This window comes from Podarcis gaigeae, assembly GCF_964106915.1.
Source record: "Podarcis gaigeae genome assembly, chromosome: 6".
In the NCBI taxonomy this organism is placed as follows: domain Eukaryota; kingdom Metazoa; phylum Chordata; class Lepidosauria; order Squamata; family Lacertidae; genus Podarcis; species Podarcis gaigeae.
The window spans coordinates 63,194,489-63,219,295 of NC_139682.1; the positions used below are offsets into that span (position 1 = coordinate 63,194,489).

General features: G+C 39.2%; 2 protein-coding genes across 15 annotated transcripts in view; one reads left to right on the top strand and one right to left on the bottom strand.

Moving 5' to 3' along the window:
• Nucleotides 1-24,807, top strand: part of LRRC7 (leucine rich repeat containing 7) — a 184,103-nt gene that overhangs the window by 140,670 nt on the left and 18,626 nt on the right. For 5 of the 14 annotated variants that reach the window (XM_083742900.1, XM_083742905.1, XM_083742906.1 and 2 more), the window contains 10 exons: nucleotides 2,592-2,642; nucleotides 3,852-4,052; nucleotides 5,487-5,598; nucleotides 7,093-7,273; nucleotides 8,399-10,076; nucleotides 15,300-15,449; nucleotides 18,206-18,325; nucleotides 20,533-20,748; nucleotides 21,698-21,790; nucleotides 24,424-24,498. In XM_083742900.1, the coding sequence (XP_083599026.1) occupies nucleotides 2,592-2,642; nucleotides 3,852-4,052; nucleotides 5,487-5,598; nucleotides 7,093-7,273; nucleotides 8,399-10,076; nucleotides 15,300-15,449; nucleotides 18,206-18,325; nucleotides 20,533-20,748; nucleotides 21,698-21,790; nucleotides 24,424-24,498 (2,877 nt within the window). Of the gene's footprint in view, nucleotides 1-2,591; nucleotides 2,702-3,851; nucleotides 4,053-5,486; nucleotides 5,599-7,092; nucleotides 7,274-8,398; nucleotides 10,077-15,299; nucleotides 15,450-18,205; nucleotides 18,326-20,532; nucleotides 20,749-21,697; nucleotides 21,791-24,423; nucleotides 24,499-24,807 lie in introns of those variants that run through there. The other 9 variants (XM_083742911.1, XM_083742912.1, XM_083742907.1 and 6 more) reach the window with 7 other exon arrangements.
• The window catches only part of LRRC40 (leucine rich repeat containing 40), a 49,048-nt gene continuing 40,647 nt past the window's right edge, over nucleotides 16,407-24,807 (bottom strand). The window contains exon 17 of the transcript XR_014565327.1: nucleotides 16,407-17,418. The gene's annotated coding sequence lies outside the window, so the exon portion shown is untranslated. The remainder of the gene's footprint in view (nucleotides 17,419-24,807) is intronic.

Sequence of the window (24,807 nt, forward strand, 5' to 3'; positions counted from 1 at the left end):
AATCTGCTCCGCATTCAGAATGGGGGTTGGCCTTGACATGATGATTATATTCTAGCAAGCAAGTGCCCCTGATGTGTGTCAAAACCAAGTACTTCCAGCAGGTGTTTTGTAAAAGCATTGCCTTGCTATTTTGGGGCAAATATGTTTTACTTCAAAATGAGATTGACCGAGGTCAAGAGTCACATCTATCAGTCAAATCATTTGTTTTTGGAACAAGACTTGAAATTGACGTTAGTTGCAGGAATAAAGAAAAATGAGACCTTTCTTTCTTGAGCTCTTACTCTAGTTCCCTCTTTTATCCTACAGATATCTGAGAGGGGGGGGGGGGAATTGCCTTACTCTTCATATAATCCTCAAACAAAAATAATACTTTATTAAAATGAAAAGTAAGATTGGGTTGTATCCGGCAGCGTCCCTCTGCTGAAAGAAGGTTCTTTGACCCAGTGGAGGTGTCTGTGAGCCAAAGGGAAGGAAGTGTTTTCCATAGACTCCCCCTTCTTCTGCAGTCCCCTTAACTACTTACATAACTGTTCCAAAGGATTTCCTGTTGAACAAATTTGGGAAGCTGCACAGAGAAGGGAACGAGCTAAAATCGCCTTTGCCACTTTCCACTAACATGAGCTTCTGCTGGATCAAAAAGCATACTGTCAGAAAAATGAGCAATGTATGTATGGACGCAGTGGGATATTAATCCATTGTATCTGACTTTTTGTGGATATCCCTTTAACAAGTAAAATATATTTTTTAAAATTAGCAAATAGAAAGCAACACGAAAACTGTATTGGTAGCTCTCTGGGACACACACACTTATGAGGGTACTAAGAGTACATTTTTGTACAGGAGAATGGCAAAAGATGTTTTAAAGCAATGAAGAGGCTAAGTAGTTCCATGTTAAGCCATAGCCTGTGTTATTTCACTTCCCATATATCTTCACATGACAATCAACATTTCCTATACTTCTAATGTTACATAATTGAAAATCAAAACGCAATCATTTCCAGTAATGTTGCCTTTATGCCTGAAAGGTTTGAACCTTGTACAATGAGAATGTACAATTAAATGACATCTGTATAAATGTCAGTAAATAATGCTTTTTAATGGTTTTGTTCATTTCAGCTTCCGTTTTCATTTTAGTAAACAATTAAAAAAAGAAACCTGTATATAAAAATATGGTTCTGCCTAATGCTGAGTGAGCAGAAAACAGCTCATACAATGGCTCTTTCCTGCAGCCCTGTACTCCTTCACAATGTTTCCCTAGTAGGTCCTGAGTGGTGAGGTCTGTATCAAGTGGGGCTATAGTAGTAGGGGGAAATCACACAAAACCAGGAAGAAGAATCTTGTACCAACAGCATGCAAGATTCCTCTGCCTGATTTGGCGTGTTTTCCCGCTTCTACTGTAGTCTCCTGCAACACACAGTGCAGGAGGGCTCTTGACTCTCTCAAGGGGCTTTTGTGTCAAGGGTCCAGGTAGCTGCAGTGGGCAATTTCGCCAGGTATCCTTCTGCTTAAAAATAAGATAAACTGTGTTTCAAAACTTTTGATGTCATGCTAGACAGGTGAACTTATGTTCAGCTCATCACAGTTTTTTGATTCATATGATAAAGATAAGCATGTTTCTGAATGGTGGTAAAAAAATTAATTTTATCATTTTTTGTTAATTCACAAACTAGAAAAGTGATCTATTTGCCTGCGTCAGGGGTAGATAATCTTTTGCACTCAAGAGTTGCATGTGGCACTGGTCGGGGGATGCTTAGCAGTAATAAGTGGGCCTGAAACTGATAGCTGTGGGCAGGATCTGGGCTCCTTCCTTCCTTCCTTCCTTTCTCTCTCTCTCTCTCTCTCTCTCTCTCTCTCTCTCTCTCTCACACACACACACACACACACACACACACAAACATACGTACAGGTGCATATACAATACCCACTTTCGCCCCCAAATAAAGATGAAATTCCACAGGAGTGCTGTCAATAATATCAGTGTAAAGCCAATTTTAATGTATTAAATAGATTTTTAAAAGTCACACTGGTGCTAGACCTTTACAGTACTAAACATATTAAAAAGAAATCATGTTAAATGTTTCTGTTACATTATTCTGCTTATATTAATTATATTTATTCTATCTTAAAACATAATCAAATGGTTACAGATCAGTTCAATACCTGGGTGGAGATGATTCTCATATGTTTATCCAGTAAACATGCAAGTAATATTGGGACTCACAGTGTTTAAAGTGCATACAAAATTTATTTGACATCATGGCTATCTGTGCATTGCAATATCAACTGCAGGCACCTGTCTGTTTGGCTGATATGAAGACATTTCCAGAGTGGTGAAATAATCCTTAATATTAAGGGCACAGTTCTCAATGAAATGTGTGCCCTGTGATTGGTTGGTTGCATATTCATCTACGTTTCATAGGATTTGGTTTGTAATTTTATGTTATTTAAAATTATACATTTGGTAATAGTTCTTAATATTCATAATAACTTTATTCTGATGAGTCTTGTGAAATTTGATTTTGGTCAAGTGTATCATTGTTTGCTGAAATGAATTTGACAGTAGAAATTAAAAAAGAAATTCTTCTATCCAGGAATATTGCACTTTGGAAGGTTTTTATCCCCAGCGGCATGCTACTTCTGAGGTAACTTTAAATGTGAAACATAAAAGACCATGAATAGAAAGGGAGTCTAGACTTCATTGGTAATTATCATTTTTAATATCAACTATGGGATTTTCTTCACCCTAATTCTATCTAGCACATCTGCGAGTATGTTTAATAGTGAAAGTTAATATTTACCTAAGATAAATTAACTTTACTCAAATTTCCTTACATAGTTAATTAGTTACACTGTATTCTTAGCAACCTTTGCAGTGCATGTAGTATTTGATTTACATCCCAGTTATTGTTAAGGTTATGTGTAAATCTTACGTATACCATGGCCCAGGTCATGTAGAAAAGCAAGTGATTAAGTTAGACCAGCAGCAATTACATTCTTTCAACTGTAAGGCAATTAGATCAATAGCAGTACATTATTCCTCACACCACTTAGTTAGTTTTCTTACTGGAGCTGTACATTTCCTTGTAACATAATATTTCACATTTGCTATTGAGATCCATGTTTGGATGTGCTTGTCTGTAATGCATACTTTATTATATTTCAACGCTCAGTGCAAGTTGCTACCATAGTTTGTTCTCTTCACATCAGTCAAGCTTTTTGAATGGTTGCCTATTAACTTGTGTCTGCATTTGAACCTTGGCTTTACATGCAATATTTTCCTTTGTAGTAAAATTTATATCACACTTTTGTACAAACACACATCCATTAAATGAGGTGGGGGCCCCTCAATTTTTATTGAATGCAATCCATTAAAATTGAAGCGTACTCAAGTCCTATTGATTTCAGAAGGATTTAGGAACATCTAATCTTTTTTGGATTGCTCACAGTCTTTTCAAATAAGCTATCACAATGTTGTTTTATAAATCCAGAATGACTTCCCATATGCAAGTGAAGTTCTAGATTCTACCTGAGCCATTAAAGTGATATTTAGCAGTCTGAATATCAAGGTGTAATTTCAGTCCAAGTATGATTGCATTATACAGTTCTAGGCAAGTGGGAAGGAAATTACATTCAGTCACTAATGGATTTTATTCTGCATTCACCATGTTGTAAATGACATAGGCTTTAGCATTTCAAAGGCACAGTTTTATGTTAACATTGTCTCAAATGCCTAAATTCACTGTCTCTGTGTTTTCTGTTTTGTATAGCCTTGATAATCAAAACTAGAAGTTTAATAATGGTTTTTGTTTCCTATTTGTGGTTTTAATTTATTTTGTTAAACGACTGCTCAGGTTGAAATAAACTTAAAGCGCTATCCAACTCCATACCCAGAAGATTTAAAGAATATGGTGAAATCTGTTCAAAATCTGGTGGGTAAACCTAGCCATGGAATGAGGCCTGAGAATGCAACACCAACCATCAGTGCAGAACAAGCTGTGAAAGACAAATATGAGCACAAGTGGCCAATGACAGCAAAGGATATATCTGTGGAGGTAACATGACAGTGTTATTTAAACAAACTGGAGCTTATTTTAAGATCAGTACAATATAGATCTCTTTATTCAGAGGGTTGTGTGTAAGCAGAAGTAGGCCGATCTATAACCCCTTTCCTTCCCTCTTACCTTCCTATTAGATATAATTTGCTTCACCTTTCAGTGCTGCCCTTCTAATTTTTTTTATTATTATTGGGCCAAATATCATGTAGTTCTCATACTACACAGAACAAAACGGGTATTGCCAGCATTGCATGACACAGAAATTGTCAGGCCTCAGCAGGGTCTGCTGTTGATTGTCAGGTACCAAGGCTGGGGCATGGCCCAAACAGGCAAGGCTGAAGTCCGATCAATCAAATGTCTGGTGCTCCTTGCTGCAGCACACTCTAAATGCAAATACAGAAGATTCCCCTGGGAGCAATGAGAACTGATGACATCCTATCTCAGGGGGAATTGTACAGGAAGAACATGGCTTCCTGCCTGTAAACATCAAGTCCTCTCACTCTTAGGTAAACTTGCTGTATTCAAAGCACGCAGTGGCAAGAAGCTGCTTGCACTAGCAGCCCCAGGCTGTGGGCAGGGAGATGCCTTATTTTTAAAAGTTTAAAATACTTTTAAAACTTTTTTGTTATTTTTAAAAAATGCTCATTTCCATGCGGATTTTTAGGCATTTCTCAGGAATAGGGCAGAGCAGCCTTAGTTCCCTCCCAGTGCACAATTGGGACAGACCAGACTGTAATGGATGCCCACAGGATTTCCTAGACCCGATACACTGTGTGCTTTGGGTCCCCTGAATCTCCCCACAATCTCTTGATAAGAACTGCTGTTTATGTGCCTATATTAACTTTACCGATATAAAAGGGGAAGGGGAGGCCTGAAATTGGTAGCAGAGTAAGGTGGCAGAAAACTATCAAGAAAAGCAGGTAGTGATGGGTTTAAAAAAAAAATACTCTACCACCAACAGTACATTTGTCCAGGGCAAAATAGCTATGAGCACAAAGTACAAAATTAAGCTTCTTCCCACCTACGATCAGACAGGCCTCTACTAGTTCAAGCAGAACTCACCTCACAGGCCGTGGTCTTTCTAGATTATCAGGAAAGTAGGCACTATTTGTTATTTTATCCTACTCAGGGTGTGTGATTCCAAGCTTGGTGAGTCCGCAAAACAGGCTTAAGAGCCACACCTTGAGAGTTTCTTCTGCCTTCATCCACAAGGTGGAGCCCAAGCCACTGACCCTGTGCAGGCAGTGTCAATATGAGTACCAATTGTACTTTTTTAAACAGCATTCTATGACATTTAAAGTCACATTTGCCTGGTCAGCATTCGTGCTTGGAAGTTTTATAATTCCATGCTCCTGATAAAATTTCATCATTAAAGTATCACTTCCTGGGCTATCTTTTTATAATATTCCACAATATTATTGCATTTTACAGGACCCATATGTACATGCTGTGAATGATATGAGGATAGGGGAACTTCGTCCCTCCATGACTGAAGCACCATTGTACCAACCTAAACTTGTCCTATTGGGTAAAGAGAAAAAAGGTACTAAGTCACTTTATAGATATTGAACGTGACAAACAATGAAAAATGCAGCAGAATAATGTGCTGAACACTGTATTCTCTATTTTACACTTAGCCAGAATCAAATTGGAAATTATATTTAATATGCAAAGCCAGTCGATTTAGATACACAGCTATCTCTATTTCTCTCCTACCCCTTTTCCTTAGACTAATAGCAACTTTAATTGGTGTGAAAGGGTCAGGCTCCAGGTTCCTGGGGGCCTTGGACACAGGGTACCACTGGGCCTCTTGTCCCCTCCCTTATCTCCTCAAACTACGCTCCCTTCCATTCTTGCTCCCACCCCATACCTTTTCTGTCTGCCTGCTTACATTCGCATATTGCAATATTTCTGTCGTCCTCCTTTTTGCCTCAGCTTCTATTTCCTTACACCGGCTGGTATTGCTTTTTTGTCTCCCTCTCATCTTCCTTTTCATTTCGATCACTTTCTTCTCCCATGTATCACATTCTCTGCCACTTTAATGCACCTCTATGTGACTGTGCCTGGGGAACTGAGTCTCTTCTCCCTTCCCTGCATCCCCCCCCCCCCGCACCCGCAAACCTCTGTGGATGCCTTCCCCCCCCCCTCCCTTAAAACTGCCTATTTGCCTTCTCCTGTGTCAACTTGGCGTATATGTAATGTACAGAAAAGAAATCTAAAATAGTTTCAGTACTCTCAGAACGTAATATAGGCAGCAGTTGTTCTAAGCCCTCTTAATTTGGATAAAACCCAATTTAAATGAATGGCTCTTCCTTCTAAGCAAGAATTATGAGCAAATGGTGGGCAGGTTAGCAGCCTACTAAGTGAACAAGCCCCTCAGACCCTCTGGACTGTGGGTCAGTGCCTCACTTGGGCCACCCCTAGTATTGGGCATGGGTATGAAGGTGATTAAATCCTTCCTAATCACTGCTGCTCTGACAAAACTCTCTGTGTCTGTTTTTTTAAAAATAAATATTGGGAAATCTCCCATATCACATTTGGTTTGGCCCTGAGTGTTGGATATAGTGTATACAGAAGGCTATATATGTCATTAAAAATAAATACTAAATTATTATGTTCAGCAGTAGCCAAAATGGGGGTGGGGCGTTCAAGACAGTAGCAGTTTGGTCAGGTTCGTAAGTGTAGGAAAGGTGAAAATGGATCTTTTAAAAATACAAAAAAAAGTTCAGTCTCACAAGGCACAATGTTTATAAGGGTAATAGTAAAGTAATACACCAACCAATAATTGTAGATTGATACAGTCAGATGATACAGCATCTTGGCTGAAGATGGATGGGAAAGGGAGGTGGTACTGCTGTGCAAATGTCTTAGGTGTCTTTGAACATTCCCGGGGTAAGTTCATGGCTGGCTATATTTGTATGATATAAAAGTGGAAATCACATTTCCAAGCTAATTACCGTAGTTGTTGTATATATGTCTCTGTGTTCAATCTTCTATTCAACTATTAATTTCATATTCCTTTCTGTGCTTGTTTTAGAATCAACAGATGAATCTGAAGCAGATAAAGTTCACTGCATGAATAACAGTGTTTCTTCAGGCACCTATTCAGACTATTCACCTTCACAGGCATCTTCAGGGTCTTCTAACGCTCGTGTTAAAATGGGGTCCTTGCAGACTACAGCTAAAGATGCAGTGAATAATTCTTTGTGGGGTAACAGGTGTGTTTACTTTGTAGACCCCAGTTGAAACACTGGATCTGACCATAAAGGCATCTCAGACAGCCAAAAGTACAAAGAGTTTAAATAAAAGATGGTGGTGGTGGTGATGATATCAACCCTTGTATTAAAACAGAAACAGACAGGAACGTCACTAGGGCCAGACTAGCAGGAGCAGCAGCATGATTGAGATGCCTTTGTTTTTTCTTTGAACTAGCAGTGCTTCCTAGGACACCTATGTGACTATGTGACATCATGTCTCAGGAAGTACTGCTAGGCTGGGAGCTGGTATACTACAAGTGTACACAAGACTTCTAAGAAGTCTGGCATTGCATACAGTTGGAGAAAACCTGCTGCACTTGGAACAACATCACACTGGCACTACTGCAAATAAGTGAAGCATTGTGCAAAAAAAGGTAAGTGTTGCAGCATCCCTGCCCCCTCAACAGCTGGAGAGGGAGAAGAGCAGAGCATCCAGAACAGAGTATGTTCTCCCCCACAACTAGGCACCTCTGCAGAAAGGCCCATGTTTGTAGGTGAGAGGAAGGGCACCTTTTTCCATGTCAAGGCCCAGAGGAATTATGCCTTAGGGGTGGTAATTACTCTGGCAACTTCTACCCAAAATTCACGTCTATCTGCAAACTTTCAGAGTAGATGACAGTAGTTGAATAGCAGTTCACCCATCTTACCCATTTTTCAGCTGACGAGAATGAAAGAGGTACAAAATGATTACGTGTCATCAAGGTTTTCTGTACTGTCAACATTTACTCCACTGCATACAGAATCCCATATAAGCAACTTTGTCCCACCATAGATACAGACACAGTTTTCAAAGAGACTTTCACTTTGCTTGCAGGCTCAATGCTGTGTGCTTATTATCTGTCACTAGCCTAGAGATTTTTATACCAGAGGCAGATTTTTAGATTTATGCAAAGCCATTTTCATATACATATAAATTGTGATATTTCTCTCTTTGTGTGCTTTCTCTTTGTCCCCACTCCAAACAAGCTAAAGCTTCCATTCATTCATGGGTTAAACAAAACATGCAATAATAGTAAGATATTTATTAGCATTTTATTCTGCTGTGATAGCTTCCTTATCTAATACCAATCTTCTTGTTTTCTCCAGGCTTGTCCAATCTTTTCCTCAACCTCTTGAAACAAAGCCATTGCTCAGTCAACGGGAATCTGCTCCAGCAGGAAACTTACAACAACATAACGAGAGGCGCCCAATGAGCGACACCTTTGCTGACAGCTGGAATGATGGCTCTCACTATGATAACACGGGATTTGTAGCAGAAGAGAGCACGGTGGAGAATCCAAGCGCTAACCCCCTCTTAAGCTCTAAATCGAGAAGCACATCTGCTCACGGACGCAGGCCTTTAATTAGGCAAGACAGGATAGTTGGTATCCCCCTAGAACTTGAACAGCCTACTCTCAGAAATACACCAGAATCAGAAGTGCCTCCATCAAACCCTTGGCAGAACTGGACAAGAACCCCTAGCCCATTTGAAGATAGGACAGCCTTTCCTTCTAAGCTGGAGAGCACCCCTACCACCAGCCCTTTACCAGAAAGGAAGGATCTTGTTAAAGATTCCGCGGAAATAGCTAGCACTTTTTCTCCAGGAACACCGTGGGAGTATCATGAGTCAAATGCTAACAGAAGTCTTGGTAATGTGTTTTCACATATTCACTGTCGCCCGGATCCTTCTAAAAACGTCATTTCTATCAGCAAGAGCACAGAGAGGCTTTCGCCAATGATGAGGGACTTGAAAACGAATAGGTTTAAGAAGTCACAAAGTATAGATGAGATAGACATTGGCGCATATAAAGTTTATAATATACCGCTAGAGAACTATGCAGCTACTACGGACAATGCCGGTATGCATGAGAGGCCAGATAAAATGATGGGTCCAGAACATGGAATGTCTAGCATGTCCCGTAGCCAGTCTGTGCCAATGCTTGATGATGAGTTGCTGACCTATGGAAGTGTTAAGGTGCAGCAGCAGCAAAAGCCTTCTGTAACTAAAAAAGTGTACCAGTTTGACCAAAGTTTTAATCCTCAAGGATCAGTGGAAGTGAAAGCCGAAAAGAGGATTCCGCCACCTTTTCAACACACTCCAGAGTACATTCCCCAGCAGACTAAAACTGTCTCAAAGGATTTGGTTAGCCCAAGAGCCTACCGAGGGTATCCACCCATGGAGCACATGTTTTCATTCTCCCAGCCTTCTGTGAATGAGGAGACTGTCAACACTCAGTACTCAAGTCAGGGATCAAGGGCTGGGTTTTTGAGAAGAGCAGATTCATTGGCCAGTTCCACAGATATGTCAATGTACAGAAGAGTCAGTGAACCACACGAACTGCCTCAGAGCGATAGGTATAACAGACACCAGTATAGAGGACCTATGGAACGCCAAAGCAGCATGCAAGTGTCTGAATCCCAATTCCTCAAAAGAAATGGCAGGTATGAAGATGAACACCCTTCATATCAAGAAGTGAAAGCCCAATCTGGAAGTTTTCCAGTTAAAAACCTTACTCAAAGGAGGCCATTGTCTGCAAGAAGCTACAGTACAGAGAGTTATGGTACCTCCCAAACCAGGCCAGTTTCAGCTAGGCCTACAATGGCAGCTCTGTTGGAAAAGATACCATCAGACTATAACTTGGGTAACTATGGTGACAAGCCGTCAGATAACACTGATTTAAAGACAAGGCCTACCCCTGTGAAGGGAAATGAGAGCTGTGGTAAAATGCCCGCTGACTGGAGACAACAGCTACTTAGACATATAGAAGCTAGAAGGTTAGACAGGGTATGTTTGGCATTTCTCTGCAATTAATGCCTTTTAGTTTTTATATTTCTATATATCAAAAAAAATCTGCTTGCAGTGATTAATATGTTATCCAGTAATAATTCCTGGATTTGTGTTCTGAATTAATAAACCATGAAATGTATTTTGTTACAGTTTATACATAATGAGTTAGAATTAGGGTTGCTTTGGGGAGCATTGGAGAAGTTCTTTCCTAATATACTGTTGGTTTTTAAAATGCAAAAATGATAATCTCGGTCTTCTAGTAGTGGGTAATTTATGAAGCTTAAAGGAAATCACAAAAATAGTTTATAATTTAAATATTTGTTTTATTTGCTAGCCTTTACAGTGCATAGGAAAAATATTAAAGACAAATTCCAAAGCAAAAGTATTGGAAATATTGACTTTGGCAGGCTTATAGTTAATGGGGACACTCCAAAACTCTACAGAACTCAATAGCACAATCTTCAGTGGCTGTGTTATGAATCAGCCCATGCCCTTGTGTGCACAAAGTCAGATATGCATGTGTGAACCATCTTCATGTACCAGAACTATTGGATCATGGCAGATGTAATTAAGGATTTCTTATAGAAAATTTAGCCATTGATTAACAAATAAGCTACAATTACTTTTGTTCTGGTACCCCAATGTCTTAAATCTATGTACTTGGAAGTCAGTTGATTTACATTTAACTTATTTCCAAGTGTGTTTAGGATAACGGGTTGAAATACGTAAAGCCCCAACAGAGACCAACTATAACTTATATTTTCTATGTTAGGAAGTGTTTGTCAATTAACATTTATTATTGGTAAATGTGCAGAGTAATTCATTGACATGAGACACAGTTTCCAAGGTGTGAAGAATTAAGAATGAGGTATTGTTTGAAATGGTGATAAGAAGTAAATGAATAAAACATCTTATAACTGATATATCCAGAAAGCATTTGGAAGGAATTCTGAGAAAAACTACATACTACATGTAATTCCATTATTTTCCTTTGAAAAAAGTCTAATATACTGTGCAGCCATTGAGGCTACAGTTTGAAGTGGAAGACTAGTACAGGAGGAAAAGGACCTTCTTAACCTTTCCACTTTATTCCATTTGCACATCTCTCTCTCTCTCTCTCTCTCTCTCTCTCTCTCTCTCTCTCTCTCTCTCTCTCTCTCTTACACACACACACACACACACACACCAAAATGCAGGTACTCATGTTTTCCTTAGTGAAGGTTAAAGCAACTGGAGTGGGAACTTTTCAGTGGGAGAATAGTTTGAAGGGAGAAGGATTATGAAGCTGGTCTTCCATCTTAAATTGCAACCTTACTGCTGCCTTGTATAAATGGCCGGGGGGGGGGGGGGGGCTTAACAAGGAATTTAAACATTCACCCTGTTGGCTGTTTTTCGATTTGCATCACCTTGTACTCGTTAAATGCTGTGTGTCTCATACAGCCTTCTTCAGCCTCAGGAACCTGTTTACCTTCAGTCAACTACTATTGGAAATAAGATGAATTACGAAAGACCAATTCATGTATAATTTTAGTCCTACAGTTCACTAGATGCTTTCATAAAATAAGTGAAAATTGAGATTGCCAAATATGGCTGTCAAAAATGCTGAAATCATCCTGGAAAATTGGAAGCCTATAGACCTTGTTCTCAGATTTGCTTTCACAAAATTACCCTTCCTTATAATCCCAGATACATATTGGTTTGTCCATTCAGTGACTGCAATAAGTGATTATATTTCAGAAATAACCATAATGGAGCAAAAATTGTAGACTGTTTCATATCTTTTGATATCATGTGTTTTTCAAAGAAGGTAATTCACAATTTAGCTGCGGCTCACTGAGAGCTGAACTATCCATTCAGTAATACAATTTATTTGTTTTTATTTATTTAAAGGGGGTTGGAGAGCGGGCCAAATCAGTCTGCCAAGCGCCAATGATGAACTGATTGTCGGGTCTTGCAAAGCATTCTTGTATAGCTTTTTACAAGGTGCTTTGCAAGATCTGCTGATCAGATCATCATTGGGTCTTGTGAAGTCCTGTACACAGGGCTTTGTAGGTGCCACCAGTCAGCTGATCAGCAGTACCTGCAGACTCCCTTTCGGCTGAGGTCTTTGCCTGCCCCACACCTAATGTCATATAGAACAGTGAACCACTTAAACTAAAGAAAAGACAATTTCTTGGGCTTAGACCTGGTGTTCTCAGATTTCACCACTCTGCTGTCGCCAGAGCCCACATAAACTTGTTGAAAATTACCGAGGCCTACAAGTTGTAGAATAGTGGCCTATGGAAGTGGAGTTTGGCTGACATCACTTTTCTATTGATAGCTAAACCATCTTTGGAAATTGCTTAATTATTTACCATAGCATTTTCATTGTAGCAAGGAGTTCAATACCTCAGCTTCCCTCAAGCAAAATATAGACATTTGCTCTGGAAGTATTGCAACTCATCTTCTCCACTTTAGGCAGAGTTTGTCAATCAACCCAGAGGCTTTAAGTCTGACTTTAAGTGGAGAAGGCTTTTCATTTTATATTTTTCCTTTCCCACTTCTAAATACCTCTCAGAGTATTTTTACTAATCTATTGTAATTTCTTCCTTTCTGCTGTCACACAAATCTATTCACCTTCCCTTGAACCGGCCAGTTTCGTTCTACCTTTCACCCTGGTTCTTTTTATCTTCACTTCCTTCCATAACAACTTTATTCTTTTGTCTCTATCCTTTCCATTATCAGTTGGTTTATTTTTAATAATGAGTGTAAATATTAACCTTTTATCTCCCTTTCTAATTTCCTTCAGGACCTCCTCTGGCTGCTTCCCCACAGAGGAGTGAGACCTCCCTTCTCTCTTCCCCACCCTCCCCAAACTTCTCCATCTCCTGGTCACCATTATTTGGCATGCAAGGAGTTGCTAGGGTTGGCATTGGTTCAATCAAAAGACAATGGCATGGCTGGGGGGTGGGGCCAGCAAGTGAGAAGGCGCCGGGCAGGCTGTGACACTGAGGTTCTTCTGAAAATGACCCATGGCCATCTCTTGGGTCCCAGCCCCCTGTTTAAGAAAAACTGACTAGAGACTACAAAATCGCAGCACGATAGATTTTAAAGCAAAGCTATTAGAATGAATGAATAAAAATTGCAGAAACACTATAAACCAAATTATATTTATTCTGGTGTATCAGTTAAGATCTACAGAAATTTATTTAATTGGTTCAGTTTTGGAAATCAGACATCATAAAAAAGATGTATGAAAATTTTAGCCTGGCTCTCAGATACACTGATTACTAAGAAAAAATACGACAATAAGCCTTCAAATCAACAACAAAGCATTGCAAAGCATTCTCATCTCCTAAGGAATGGTCTTATTCAGGCTCTAACAAGCCTGGAACAAGAGTTTTGTGTTGCTGTTTGGAGTTCACAGGGGAAAGACAAGTGAAAAGGGTTACTTTATTTCTTCCTCACGTTTGTTGAAATCCTCTTTTGCTGTGCTTGGGTTTGGTGCTGGTTTCTAGCCCTGAACCTGAATCCTTTAATGGTGTACAGTGGGCAGAGGGGTTTCTAGAGTTTGGAAAAGGAAAAGGAAACTTAAGGTCTCCTTACACAAGCGTACATATTTCTTTATTAAAAAAAAACAGAATTACTTCTTAAATACAAGTTTTCTGATATCCCAGATTTGTACAAAACAGCAATTTTTCAAAAAGTGTGTCACTCCCAAGTCATGTGACAATTTGGAGTCTCTGGCATGAAAGGCTGCTGTTCTTCCTCACATTTTCTTTCCCAACCTCCTGTGCCGGCAAAGGCAAATTTTATAATTTATTTTTAATGCAACTATTTTGTGCATGATTTCCCCTGTACAAAAGAGCTTTTTCAAAATATATATTTTTTAAAAAAATTACTGGGAACCAACATCCTTTCCTGTCGGCTGACAAAAGCAAAATAGGAGTAGGGGGAGTGGCAAAAGAGGGCATCACAGAAACATTGTGGAAACCTGCCCATGCAGTGGGCTCCCTGGCATTAGTGGCTTCCATAAATCACTGAGCATTCATAAGAATCAAGCTTATTCCATTGATTATTGTGATTGCTTCCAAGCTGACACTTTAGAGGTATACTTTAGAGTACTACTTCATTTGCATGGACAGGTGAAGCACAGATGTTTCAGATGTACTTCCATAGCTATGCTCACTATGGGTGGAATTCAACATTGCACCAAGGGGAGTGTCCCATCAGTACTGTTCTGTGACCAACCCAGGGCCAATTTCAGGGGGTGCAGGGAGAGGAGATAGGGGACAGACAGCCCCATGGCACAAGCAGAAGCCCTCATACAGGCTTGCACTGATGGGACATGTTGGGTGAATACTGCCCAGTGCATTTTACTTTTTATATTGCTGTTTTTTTATATATATATAATCCTGAATAATTTATTCATGAAGATCATTTGCTGACTGATCTTTTTAATTACACTGTATATATTGCGGGTAGTTCTTTTGCAGTGTAAATTCAAAATAGGTATACATCCACTACAATATATTGGAGCAGCTCTTGATAGCAGATATTTTGATTGGTTCTTTGTGAAACTAAACCATAGCAAGCCAGATGTTTCTATCGTTCAGCAACTAACAGATGTGAAAAACTCTTTTTTTACCATTTTCTTTGACTATTTAAAACAGTATTCTCTCCAGAAATGTCTTACATTTTTAAGAAGCCTATTATATAGAGTAGAACCTCTTCTACCCAATTTATTACTTGCAGAAAAGAAATGCATATTTTATCATAAGTTTGTAGAAAACCTCTGGATAATACCCACTTCTGCATGAAATAAATTACTATAGCTTTGTATTAAAAACAGTGTCTCAGTTAGTATTGCATGGAACTTTTAATTTCAGAGTCGTGGGTTTGAGCCCCACATTGGGCAAAAGATTCCTGCAGTGCAAGGAGTTGGACAAGGTGACCTTCATGGTCCCTTCCAACTCTACAATTCTATGATTCTGTGAAGATGAAAATATATCTTGTTTGGTTTTTTTGTCAATGTCTTTTTATGGTAATCATTTTATGTACAACTAGCACTCTATGTGCTTCTGTCTGACTCAGTGCATGCATAAAAAGCTACTTATTTCTTGGTATTGTTTGTTTGCTTAAAATGAGACCATGTGAAGTTAGTCATATATGTGCAGTACTTTCTCTTAATGAGCATGCGTGTTCATATCCTGTCACGTGGTTGTTATTTCCTCTACTCAGACTGCTGCTTATAAGCACAACACTGTTAACCTTGGCATGCTGCGCTCTGGAGGTTTGTCAGCCATGCATGCGGGCAGAAGCATGACATTAAACTTGCAGACTAAATCTAAATTTGAAAACCAAATGCATCAAGAGCTACCTCTACCGAAAGTAAGTATGAGATAGCCTGCATATATCAGACAAAACACAGTAATATTTTTTCATGCCCTCCTTCCTCTTCCTTTTTAGCATTTGCATTACTATTCATGCTTGTGTCCTATAAGCAATTCAAAAACCAAAGTTGCTAACACAACTTGCCGACTTTATATCTTTGCTTCTTCAAGTAATTGGCTCACCACGTGACAGTCATGCTGCTTTCTGCTCTTTTGTTGCAGACTAATGTAGTCAATTTTATGTGAACCAGAGAAATCTGAGGGCCATGTTTCATGTTGTAGTTGGTTAATGATGTTGATGGTGTCAGAATGGTGTAGATGTTTAATGTCAACCAAGTTTGGTCACAAACTATGTTATCAATTAGAACGATCTCTTAGGAGCCAGGACCTACTGGTCATTTAGTTCAGTGGTCTAGTTAAAGACTGGATTATAATCAAAATAGCTCAAATGAAAATTTCAGAATGTATGTCCTGTTTACATCTTTTATTATATTAGCACATTTCTGTATGTAGACCATTGTGAAATCAGATATATGTTGTATGTAAATATGTTTTGTATTTTAAGCCTTTAAGGTGGGGACGTATCTTATTAACATTTTGAAAAATATTTGTGAATCAAGCTTGAATTCATCATGACCACAAACCATTAGGCCTGTTTATAGATTGTGTAGGTGAGATACATATGATGATGGAAAACCTAAGTGTATGAAAATTAATTATAAACTGTTCTTTTAAATGTTATTGAGAGAAGGGAATGAAAAAGTGGATCTAAATTGAAACAGTCTAGATTAAACATCAAGTAATAAGTCATAGTTGCCAGTCATCAATGCAGTCATGTTATCTGATGAAGATTAGACAGTGAAAACAGTAGCCAAGGAAAGGTGTAAGATTGCTTCCTTTGATTATACAGCTACCTAAGCATTGTGGGGGAAGGGATTAGTCATGGAAATTTTGGACATTTCAGGCAAATAAGCTTTGTTTCTAGTTTCTCGGGGTTCTATCAAATCCAGACCCAGATCTAATAGGATGAGTTTCCATTTGGGATGTTCAGTTGCTCAGCTTCCAAATAATATAGACATTTAAGCAGGCAATATTACTGCATGAGGGGGGACACTAATAGGCATTGTTTTTTATTATAAAAAGAATAAAATCAGGCTTGGGGTTGTGGCCTGCCCTTCCTTTCTTTGGCATAATTACTTCCAATATCACAAGGCACTCAAGGGGGCATACTATCCTCACAACAACCCTGTGAGGTAGACTAGATTGAGAGACTGTTAGTGGCCCAAGGTCACTCAGTGAGTTTCTGGGCTGAGCAGGGATTTGATCTCCCAGGTCCTTTTCCAGCACTCTAACCACTACACCACGCTTTGTGCTATCTATGGGCGATTCTGAATGGTTAGCTTGGATTCTTTATGATTGTGTATGGAGGTCTTCAATTCTCTCTGGTGTTCTGAAATAGTTTACTATGAACATTCCTATCTGGACTGTTTTGCTCCTCCCTGTGAGCGCACAAAGAAAACAAACCATGGTCCCTGTCTTAGCATTACCTTTGAACCGGAGATTGAGGTTTGTTTCGTTCAAACAACCACGATCAGTCAGCAAGCCAAGAACAAAACTTGGCTGTCAATTGTAGTTGGGAGCAAAACTCTTGCTTTTTAGGATGTAACACTAAGCCTAGTGGATGTGTTTTGTATCTCCACAGTGTTAGCAGACATGAATAAAATTCCAGGAATGGTCTTGTGCACAGTAAGCCATGGTTTATGGGTTACTATACCATGACATGTGAATGCACTCTTTGTGCAAATTGAAGGCCTCTTGTGCATTGAGGCTTCCTGCCCACTCCCCACTGCCAGTGTATGTGCTCAGCTCCAAAGCCTCTTAAAACTCAAGGACCTCTTGGTCTGGGGATCCAGTAGAGGCCACAGGTCCAGCAGTTGGAGGGAAGATTGAGGTCCCCTGGGCAGCAGCTGCAAGATAAACAAGAACATCAAATTGAATGTCTGCAGAATAGAACTATTTTTCCTTTTGTTAACTAAAAATGAGCATTTGTATTTAATTTCCATAACTAATACGAACATTCACCAATAGCCTAATATTTTCTGTGATACTTTGAGAGGTTTAGTCTAACTGTTCCATTAACTGTAGCAGCCTATTAACCTTTTTAAAGCCAAATACTCTGGCTTATGGATCAGACTCTTTCTTGATTAAAAGAATCATAAGTGCTTTCCTGAGCTGGAGCTTTTAAAATGCATATTAATATGGAACAGAAAACATCGTTGTTAACTCTGACATTTAGAGCAATTTTCATACTAATTTCAATATCTGAGGTGGGATAAAAAATATGGTTCTTTGCCATGGGATTTCCACTCTCATAGTACAATTGTCTATTAATAAGTTGACACTTTCTAGAAAGCAGAAGCATGAAGATTGTATTACTATGTACATTAGTACTATGTACATCTATCCTTCTGATAGATGTATTTAGTGTGTGTTTAAATTTATGGTGTTGCCAGTTTCTTAGTAAGCACTTTTTGTGTGCATCGAAATCTTATCCAAATACGTGATCAGTTATAAAAGATCATTGATGCTTTTCTATATCTTGATAAAATGCAATAATATGTACTGTGTGGATATTTCTCCATCAAAAATAAAACAAAAACAATGTTTATTTTATCAAAAAGGCTAATTTGGGGCAAATGAACTGTTGATCGTCCCTCTCACTAAATAATCTCTTACCTAACATTTTAAAAATAGACCCCATCACAACAGAGCAGCATTCTAGACAATGGTCAGGAAGATGTTTCTGCTGGCGGCCAATGGAATCCATATCCCCTTGGAAGGCGAGATGTGCCACCAGAAACTGTTGCTAAAAAGGTAACAACTATCACACACAATGAATACTGTATATGTGTAAATACTGCCACTCTAATCTGGTTGTGATGTATGCCAGTGATCTCCTGTAGTAAAAAGACTGGGAATGAATGATGGATTTGTGAACTCGCTTCACTGCAAATTTTCCTACTGCCTTTAACCATGATTGTTACATTGGTACTAACATAAACATGGTTCCCTCTTGACCGTGAAGTGAAACTAAAGCTTCAAGGTTAGTTAGGAAACCCAATGACTCTTGGCCAGACAAGGCCAAAGTTAAATGACTGGAACAATTTAGCTTTGAGGGTGATGGGAGCTCACAGACATTCCCTAATCTTCTTATTACTATTAATTGACTGCCAGCATTGCATTTGTGCCATTGTTTCATCCATTTTGATGTGTTTTAGCATCACTACCTTGTATGGATGGGTATGGATGGAAGGGCAGAAACAGGCTTACTTCACCTGTCAACATTTTCCTCCAATTTTTGTTTGAGAATATGCTGGTTTTTTAAAGGCATTTTTCCTAGACACCTCAGTATCCTTCCTCACTGATGCTGTATGCTAAATGATTACCCTACATGCCAGAATCTGATTAATTCCCTGGCACTATCCATTGTTGCATTCTTTGCCAACAATTTGTATTGTGCTGTCAGTAGAACATTCCCAGCTTGAAATAATTAACTTTTTGTGAAGGATGGTAAAAGAATATATAAAATACAAATGAAATCATGGGAAACAGGCCTACACAATGGAGATTATTTCCCTAATCAGAATAAGTAATTTTGTTTTTCTACAAAAAAGATTTATTTTCAGTTCATCCATATACATTAGGAGCTGTGTTATGAATGCCTAAGCTGTGACAATATGAGGCTTTGCAAACAAAAAATCTATTAAAATGGATGAGAATTATTTACCTTTCACTCTCAGTTTTTGAGCATGCTGCTCTAGCAATACTGATTTTCTTTCATAGAATTTGACCTCAGGAGATTCATGTCCGCTATAGTTGCTGATGGTTTAAACATTGTGAGTCATTTGAAACCAACTTCACAGTAATTTTTGGACTTTAACTACTGATGTTATTTATGACTATAGATTGCTTTTATATGATTATTTTAATATTTTATTATTTGCCTCTGGTGTGTGTATTTTCCTTGATTATTTTATAAACCACCCAGGGATCTAAACAGATGGTGGATGGTTTACAAATACAATTAATAATGATGATAATAATACCTTTTAAAATGTAAAATAGGAGAGGGCTCTTTGCTGACAGGGGAGGGCACTGGCAGCTGGTGATGTAGCACCTGAACTTTCCAATATAACAGAAATGAGCCAACCTCCAACAGACAACTAGGCCTAGAATTCAGACCTCCTCTTCCTATTCTGCTGAGATCCTCCTCCAGATCAGATTCATCTAGGGCAGGCATAGGCAAACCCGGCCCTCCAGATGTTTTTGGCCTACAACTCCCATCATCCCTAGCTAACAGGATCAGTGGTCAGGGATGATGGGAGTTGTAGTCCCAAAACATCTGGGAGGGCTGAGTTTGCCTATGCCTGCTCTAGGGGTCCCAAGTTTTCATTCCTCAGCCCACTGCAACCTTACCCTAGGTCAGCTTCCTTGAGCTGAGCTTCTTCCACTCCTCCTCATCTGACCACCCTCTCCATGGGACTCACGACAGGCATGATCCAACAGAAGTTATGTGTGATCCAGACTATGCTTCCACAGGTAGAGGGGCAGGAGATGACTTTTACAAATTCAGCCTCTTCCTAGTACTTCCTCCCATGGGGTTCTTGAACATTCAGAGCCCTTAGGAACAATGTGGGTGGTAGCCTGGAGATAGCAGAGAGAAGGGAATCTGCAAAAGTCACCTCCCTGCTCTGCTGGCAAGATCCCCCCCCCCCCCCCGCATCTGAAGCCTTCCATGGATGGAAGGAGGATATTGTCACTCAGCTGAAGGTACTAATATAAATAACAAATACGTTTTTCCACTTTTCTGTTTTACAAATGATTTTCTACGCCTTACAGTTCAAATATAGCTGAAGGAGTGACTTTCACTATGCTGCTCTGGGAAAAAAAGTCAGAGCTTCATATGTTTATACTGAAGAGCTTTGGTGTGTGTGTGTGTGTGTGTGACTGTACAAGTTTCAAGAAAAGTGCTTTTTTCAGTTTTCTAAATTCCTGGCCTAATGAGTTAATGTTACCCACAGGCAGGTAGCCATATCCAGACGCTGATGGGATCGCAGAGTCTACAACATCGAAGCCGAGAGCAGCCATATGAGAGCAACATGAATAAAGTGACCATCCAGCAGTATCAGCCACCACTGCCGATCCAGATCCCTTCTCAGAGCACTCGGGCACCACAAGCAGGGAGATGTGTCATTCAAACTAAAGGGCAGAGGAGTATGGATGGTTATCCAGAACAGGTGAGCATGCAGCAGAATGGCATGAGGATGAGAGATGTGAATGGAATTGTGTGCAAGATGTCTCAATGAGGTAGGTTTATTTTTTAAGTCTGTGAAAAAGTTTTCCTATTTACCGTTATTTGAAATTGCTAAATAAAAAGGCATGTATGTGTAGATTATAAATTTCAGTTCTCATGCATATCTGTGAATTCAGTGATGAAGTCACTATGAGGGATTTTTATTGTAGTAGTAGTGAAATTGGTGTGCTCCAAATTGTAACTCACTATAGGAAACCTTAATAATGTTGTAGAAACCTAGAAGGTGTCATCCCAATGTGTCCTAAGCATTTGCAAAACCAAACATTAGGACAACAAAAGTCAATCCCTTGTGACTTCAGTATGTAACGATAACCATATTTTAAAAGGCCACATGAGTCATCCCAATGAAGTTAAGCAATTTATTTGATTTGGCTGTTATTATGTTTGGATTCTAGTTATATTTATAGTTCCATAAAGACATATGGAAATGTGATGTTCTCTTTCTATAGCCTATGTAGAATTTCAATCCAAATAATATGGATTTGCCAAAGTTAGGTTTTAACTATATCTAACTACATTTTGATGGGGGGGGGGGTTGTTTGAAGATTTTCTAAAACATTTCTTCTGCAGTCTTACTATATCTTAGAATTATCTTTAATGTATTATATTTCTAATTGTCATGAAACAAATATGATTGTATCAGCTTTTTTAAGTAAGAAAAGCAACTTAAATAGAATACATCATTGATGATCGTATCACAGTTGATTCAAACATTTTACATTGTATCACACAGTACATCCACAAATAAACTTCTGAAATTAAAAAAAAATCATCCTAGAGTAGCCTCATGGACATTTGTCAAAAAATAACAAATTTGTGACAATTAATTAAATGCATGCATTTAAACATCCCTTTGTGTCTTTTACATCTAGTTTTGTGTGAGGATAGAAAAGAATCCAGGCCTTGGATTTAGTATCAGTGGAGGAATAAGTGGACAAGGAAACCCATTCAAACCTTCTGACAAGGTAAGGTGGTAATTTCTTGCTTGAATTAGTGACCAGATAATGCAGTTTGAACATTTAGGGTAGTTAAAGTTCAGGTGTTCATGGCATCTGTTCCTTTGCTTGCAATTAAAATGTAATCAAGATAAAGAGCTGAAAAAGACAGGTTGCCCTACTGTGTATTATGATCCCAAAACATCCTTTGGCTAGGGATACATGTCACTGAATGTCTGCAAAAACGTGTTGCCAGCAAATTCTGGGATTGTAGAGACTGGGGGCTGTCACTTTACACTTTTGCAACTACCCTGGTTAGTCAGTAAATGAGAATAGGGCCTTCAGAAAGGCATTCAGCAAACGCTTATCCCACTTCTGCAGTGGTGATAAAAAATGCCTAGGGTCTCACATGCTGATCTGAACTACCGAAAGGCTGTCAGGTTTAGTAAGTGGGGATGCAGGAAGTGAAAAGTATGCTCTTCATTCTTAAAGACTCTTTTGTAAAAACAGTTGATGTTATGGAGGCAGATAGGCAAGATAAGGCCATAGACAAGATAAGGCAGGAGGTCGTGTTTTGTGGCAGAGATCCAAATCACTACAGGGAGAACATACATATGTGCAGTAGGGATTCAGAGGTCCTGCTTTCTGATCCATAACACTGAAAATAAGAATGCACCATGACAAATATTTAATTCAACAATGAAGTGAAAAGTATGAGCAGTTCCCTTCCTGGCCTCAGTTCTCCTTTCCTTCTTTCTACCCTTCATTGAGATTGTGGCCTTAGACCAGCCTTCCCCAGCCTGGTGCCCTTCAAATGGTTGAGGCTACAATTCCCATCACCCTGACCATTGGCCATACTGCCTGCGGCTGATCCAAAACATTTGGAGGGCACCTGGTTGGGGAAAGCTGCCTTAGACAAAGCAAGGGGTGGGGCCAGCCCTCCTCTTCCAAAGTTAGTTTTATCTACTGTTCACCAAACTGGGAACTCTTCCATCTTCCCATACCAGAAGCATTGTTTTTTCTCCCTTCCTTCCCTCTCAAATCCAGCTTTTGGTTTAGAGGTGGGACAGGAAGTGTCAGTTTCCAACTTGTCACATCCTGTGGTTATAGAAACAGAACTCACAACAGGGTTATATAAACAGGAACTGGCTTGCTTCTCATTGTCTTCTACTAAGTGATCTGGGACAAAATAAACAACTGCAACCTGGAATGCAGTCAAGAAGGGCAAAACCTGTTTCACTCTCTTCACACTGGCAACATCAGGGCAGGTGTAGCTTACACATGATGGTACTTCTGATTACATACCTTTATGCTATCAAATTTAAGCAAATATTGTATCATCCATTCCCACCATATTTGAGACTGAGTGACCTGCTCACCACTGATAGGGACCCTACAGGGGAAATATTCCTGAACCCCAAAGAAATTTGTAGTTATAGGAGAACCACAATAACTTCTGAACATTTATATATAGATGAAGTTTTAGATGTTTGTAGAACCATTATAAATGTTTTTTTCTATCGATTTTGAACTCAAATAAGCAGCAATGTAATAAATAGCATGAATAAGCAATATGAGATATTTTGGAATGTATTCACTGTCAAGAACAGTTTGCTAGGCTGTTAGTTTATGAATTCTGACTAAGATGCATTCCACTAGCTCTACACTAAGCAAGATCTCATACTATTTTAGCAAAAATGTTAATAGGAGCAATCATTTAGCATATAAAAATCATCAATCAGTGCTGAAGCATTGATAAATGTACTGATTTTTACCTTATTTCTAAAGTAGCTAAAATGCCATACTGCCTATTTTTAATTTGTCTTACGATAGCATAGTTAATTTCTGTATCAGTTGTTTTGACATTTCACATATCTACAAATTATGCTTGCACCGTTTCTATCTAACCCCTCTGGTAGAACTAGATGTTACGATAAACATGAGGCAGCCTGGTTTCAAGTTTTCTCCTCTACAATTACTGGTTTGCCTGTAACACTAAACCAGGCATAGGCAAACTCGGCCCTCCAGATGTTTTGGGACTACAACTCCCATCATCCCTGGCCACTGGTCCTGTTAGCTAGGGATGGTGGGAGTTGTAGTCCCAAAACATCTGGAGGCAGAGTTTGCCTATGCCTGCACTACACCATGCCTTAAAGTCATCCTACATCACTTTCTTCAGAGGAATGAGCTGTAAACCTTTCGTGGAAGCAGATTCAGTGCAGATCCATAGCTCTTCATTCTTAAAGACTTTTTTGTAAAAACAGTTGATGTTATGGAGGCAGATAGGCAAGATAAGGCCATAGGCAAGATAAGGCAGGAGGTCGTGTTTTGTGGCAGAGATCCAAATCACTACAGGGAGAACATACATATGTGCAGTAGGGATTCAGAGGTCCTGCTTTCTGATCCATAACACTGAAAATAAGAATGCACCATGACATATATTTAATTCAACAATGAACTGTTGGTTTGATCACAGGCTTCTATTTCTAAATTATAAGTAGATGTTGTCTAGTACAGAACTTGTAATATTCAGCAAGTAGGCTGGATTCCAGCTAGTGTAGCACATAGGCATATTAATTATTGCAGTCCACCTAGTTCATATACGAACCTTTAGCCTAGTTCTTGGTTATAGTTTCCTAACCTCTGTTACTTCTGACTTATAGGGTATCTTTGTTACTAGGGTTCAGCCTGATGGACCAGCATCCAACCTGCTCCAGCCTGGTGATAAGATTATTCAAGTAAGCAAAATCTTTTACTTAACAAAAGCATGGATTCAGTGCAAATATTCCTTCACATGTGCATGCTACGGTATTGTTCTTTTCCCTGCTTTCCCATAGTAACCTTTAGATGACCTCAGGTGGGGATTCAGGTTTGGTAGGAACGGCAATGTGCACTGGTGAAAACAACCCCCTCGTGAGTAGGTGTGAGCCCAGTGGTGGAAAGGGTGGCTTAAGTAGTCTTTGGGGCACATGAAGGAGCAAAATGGCTAGTGTGCCAGAGACGAATTAGTTGCTTCCTTTGCAGGTTTAGGTACTTGTTACATCTCT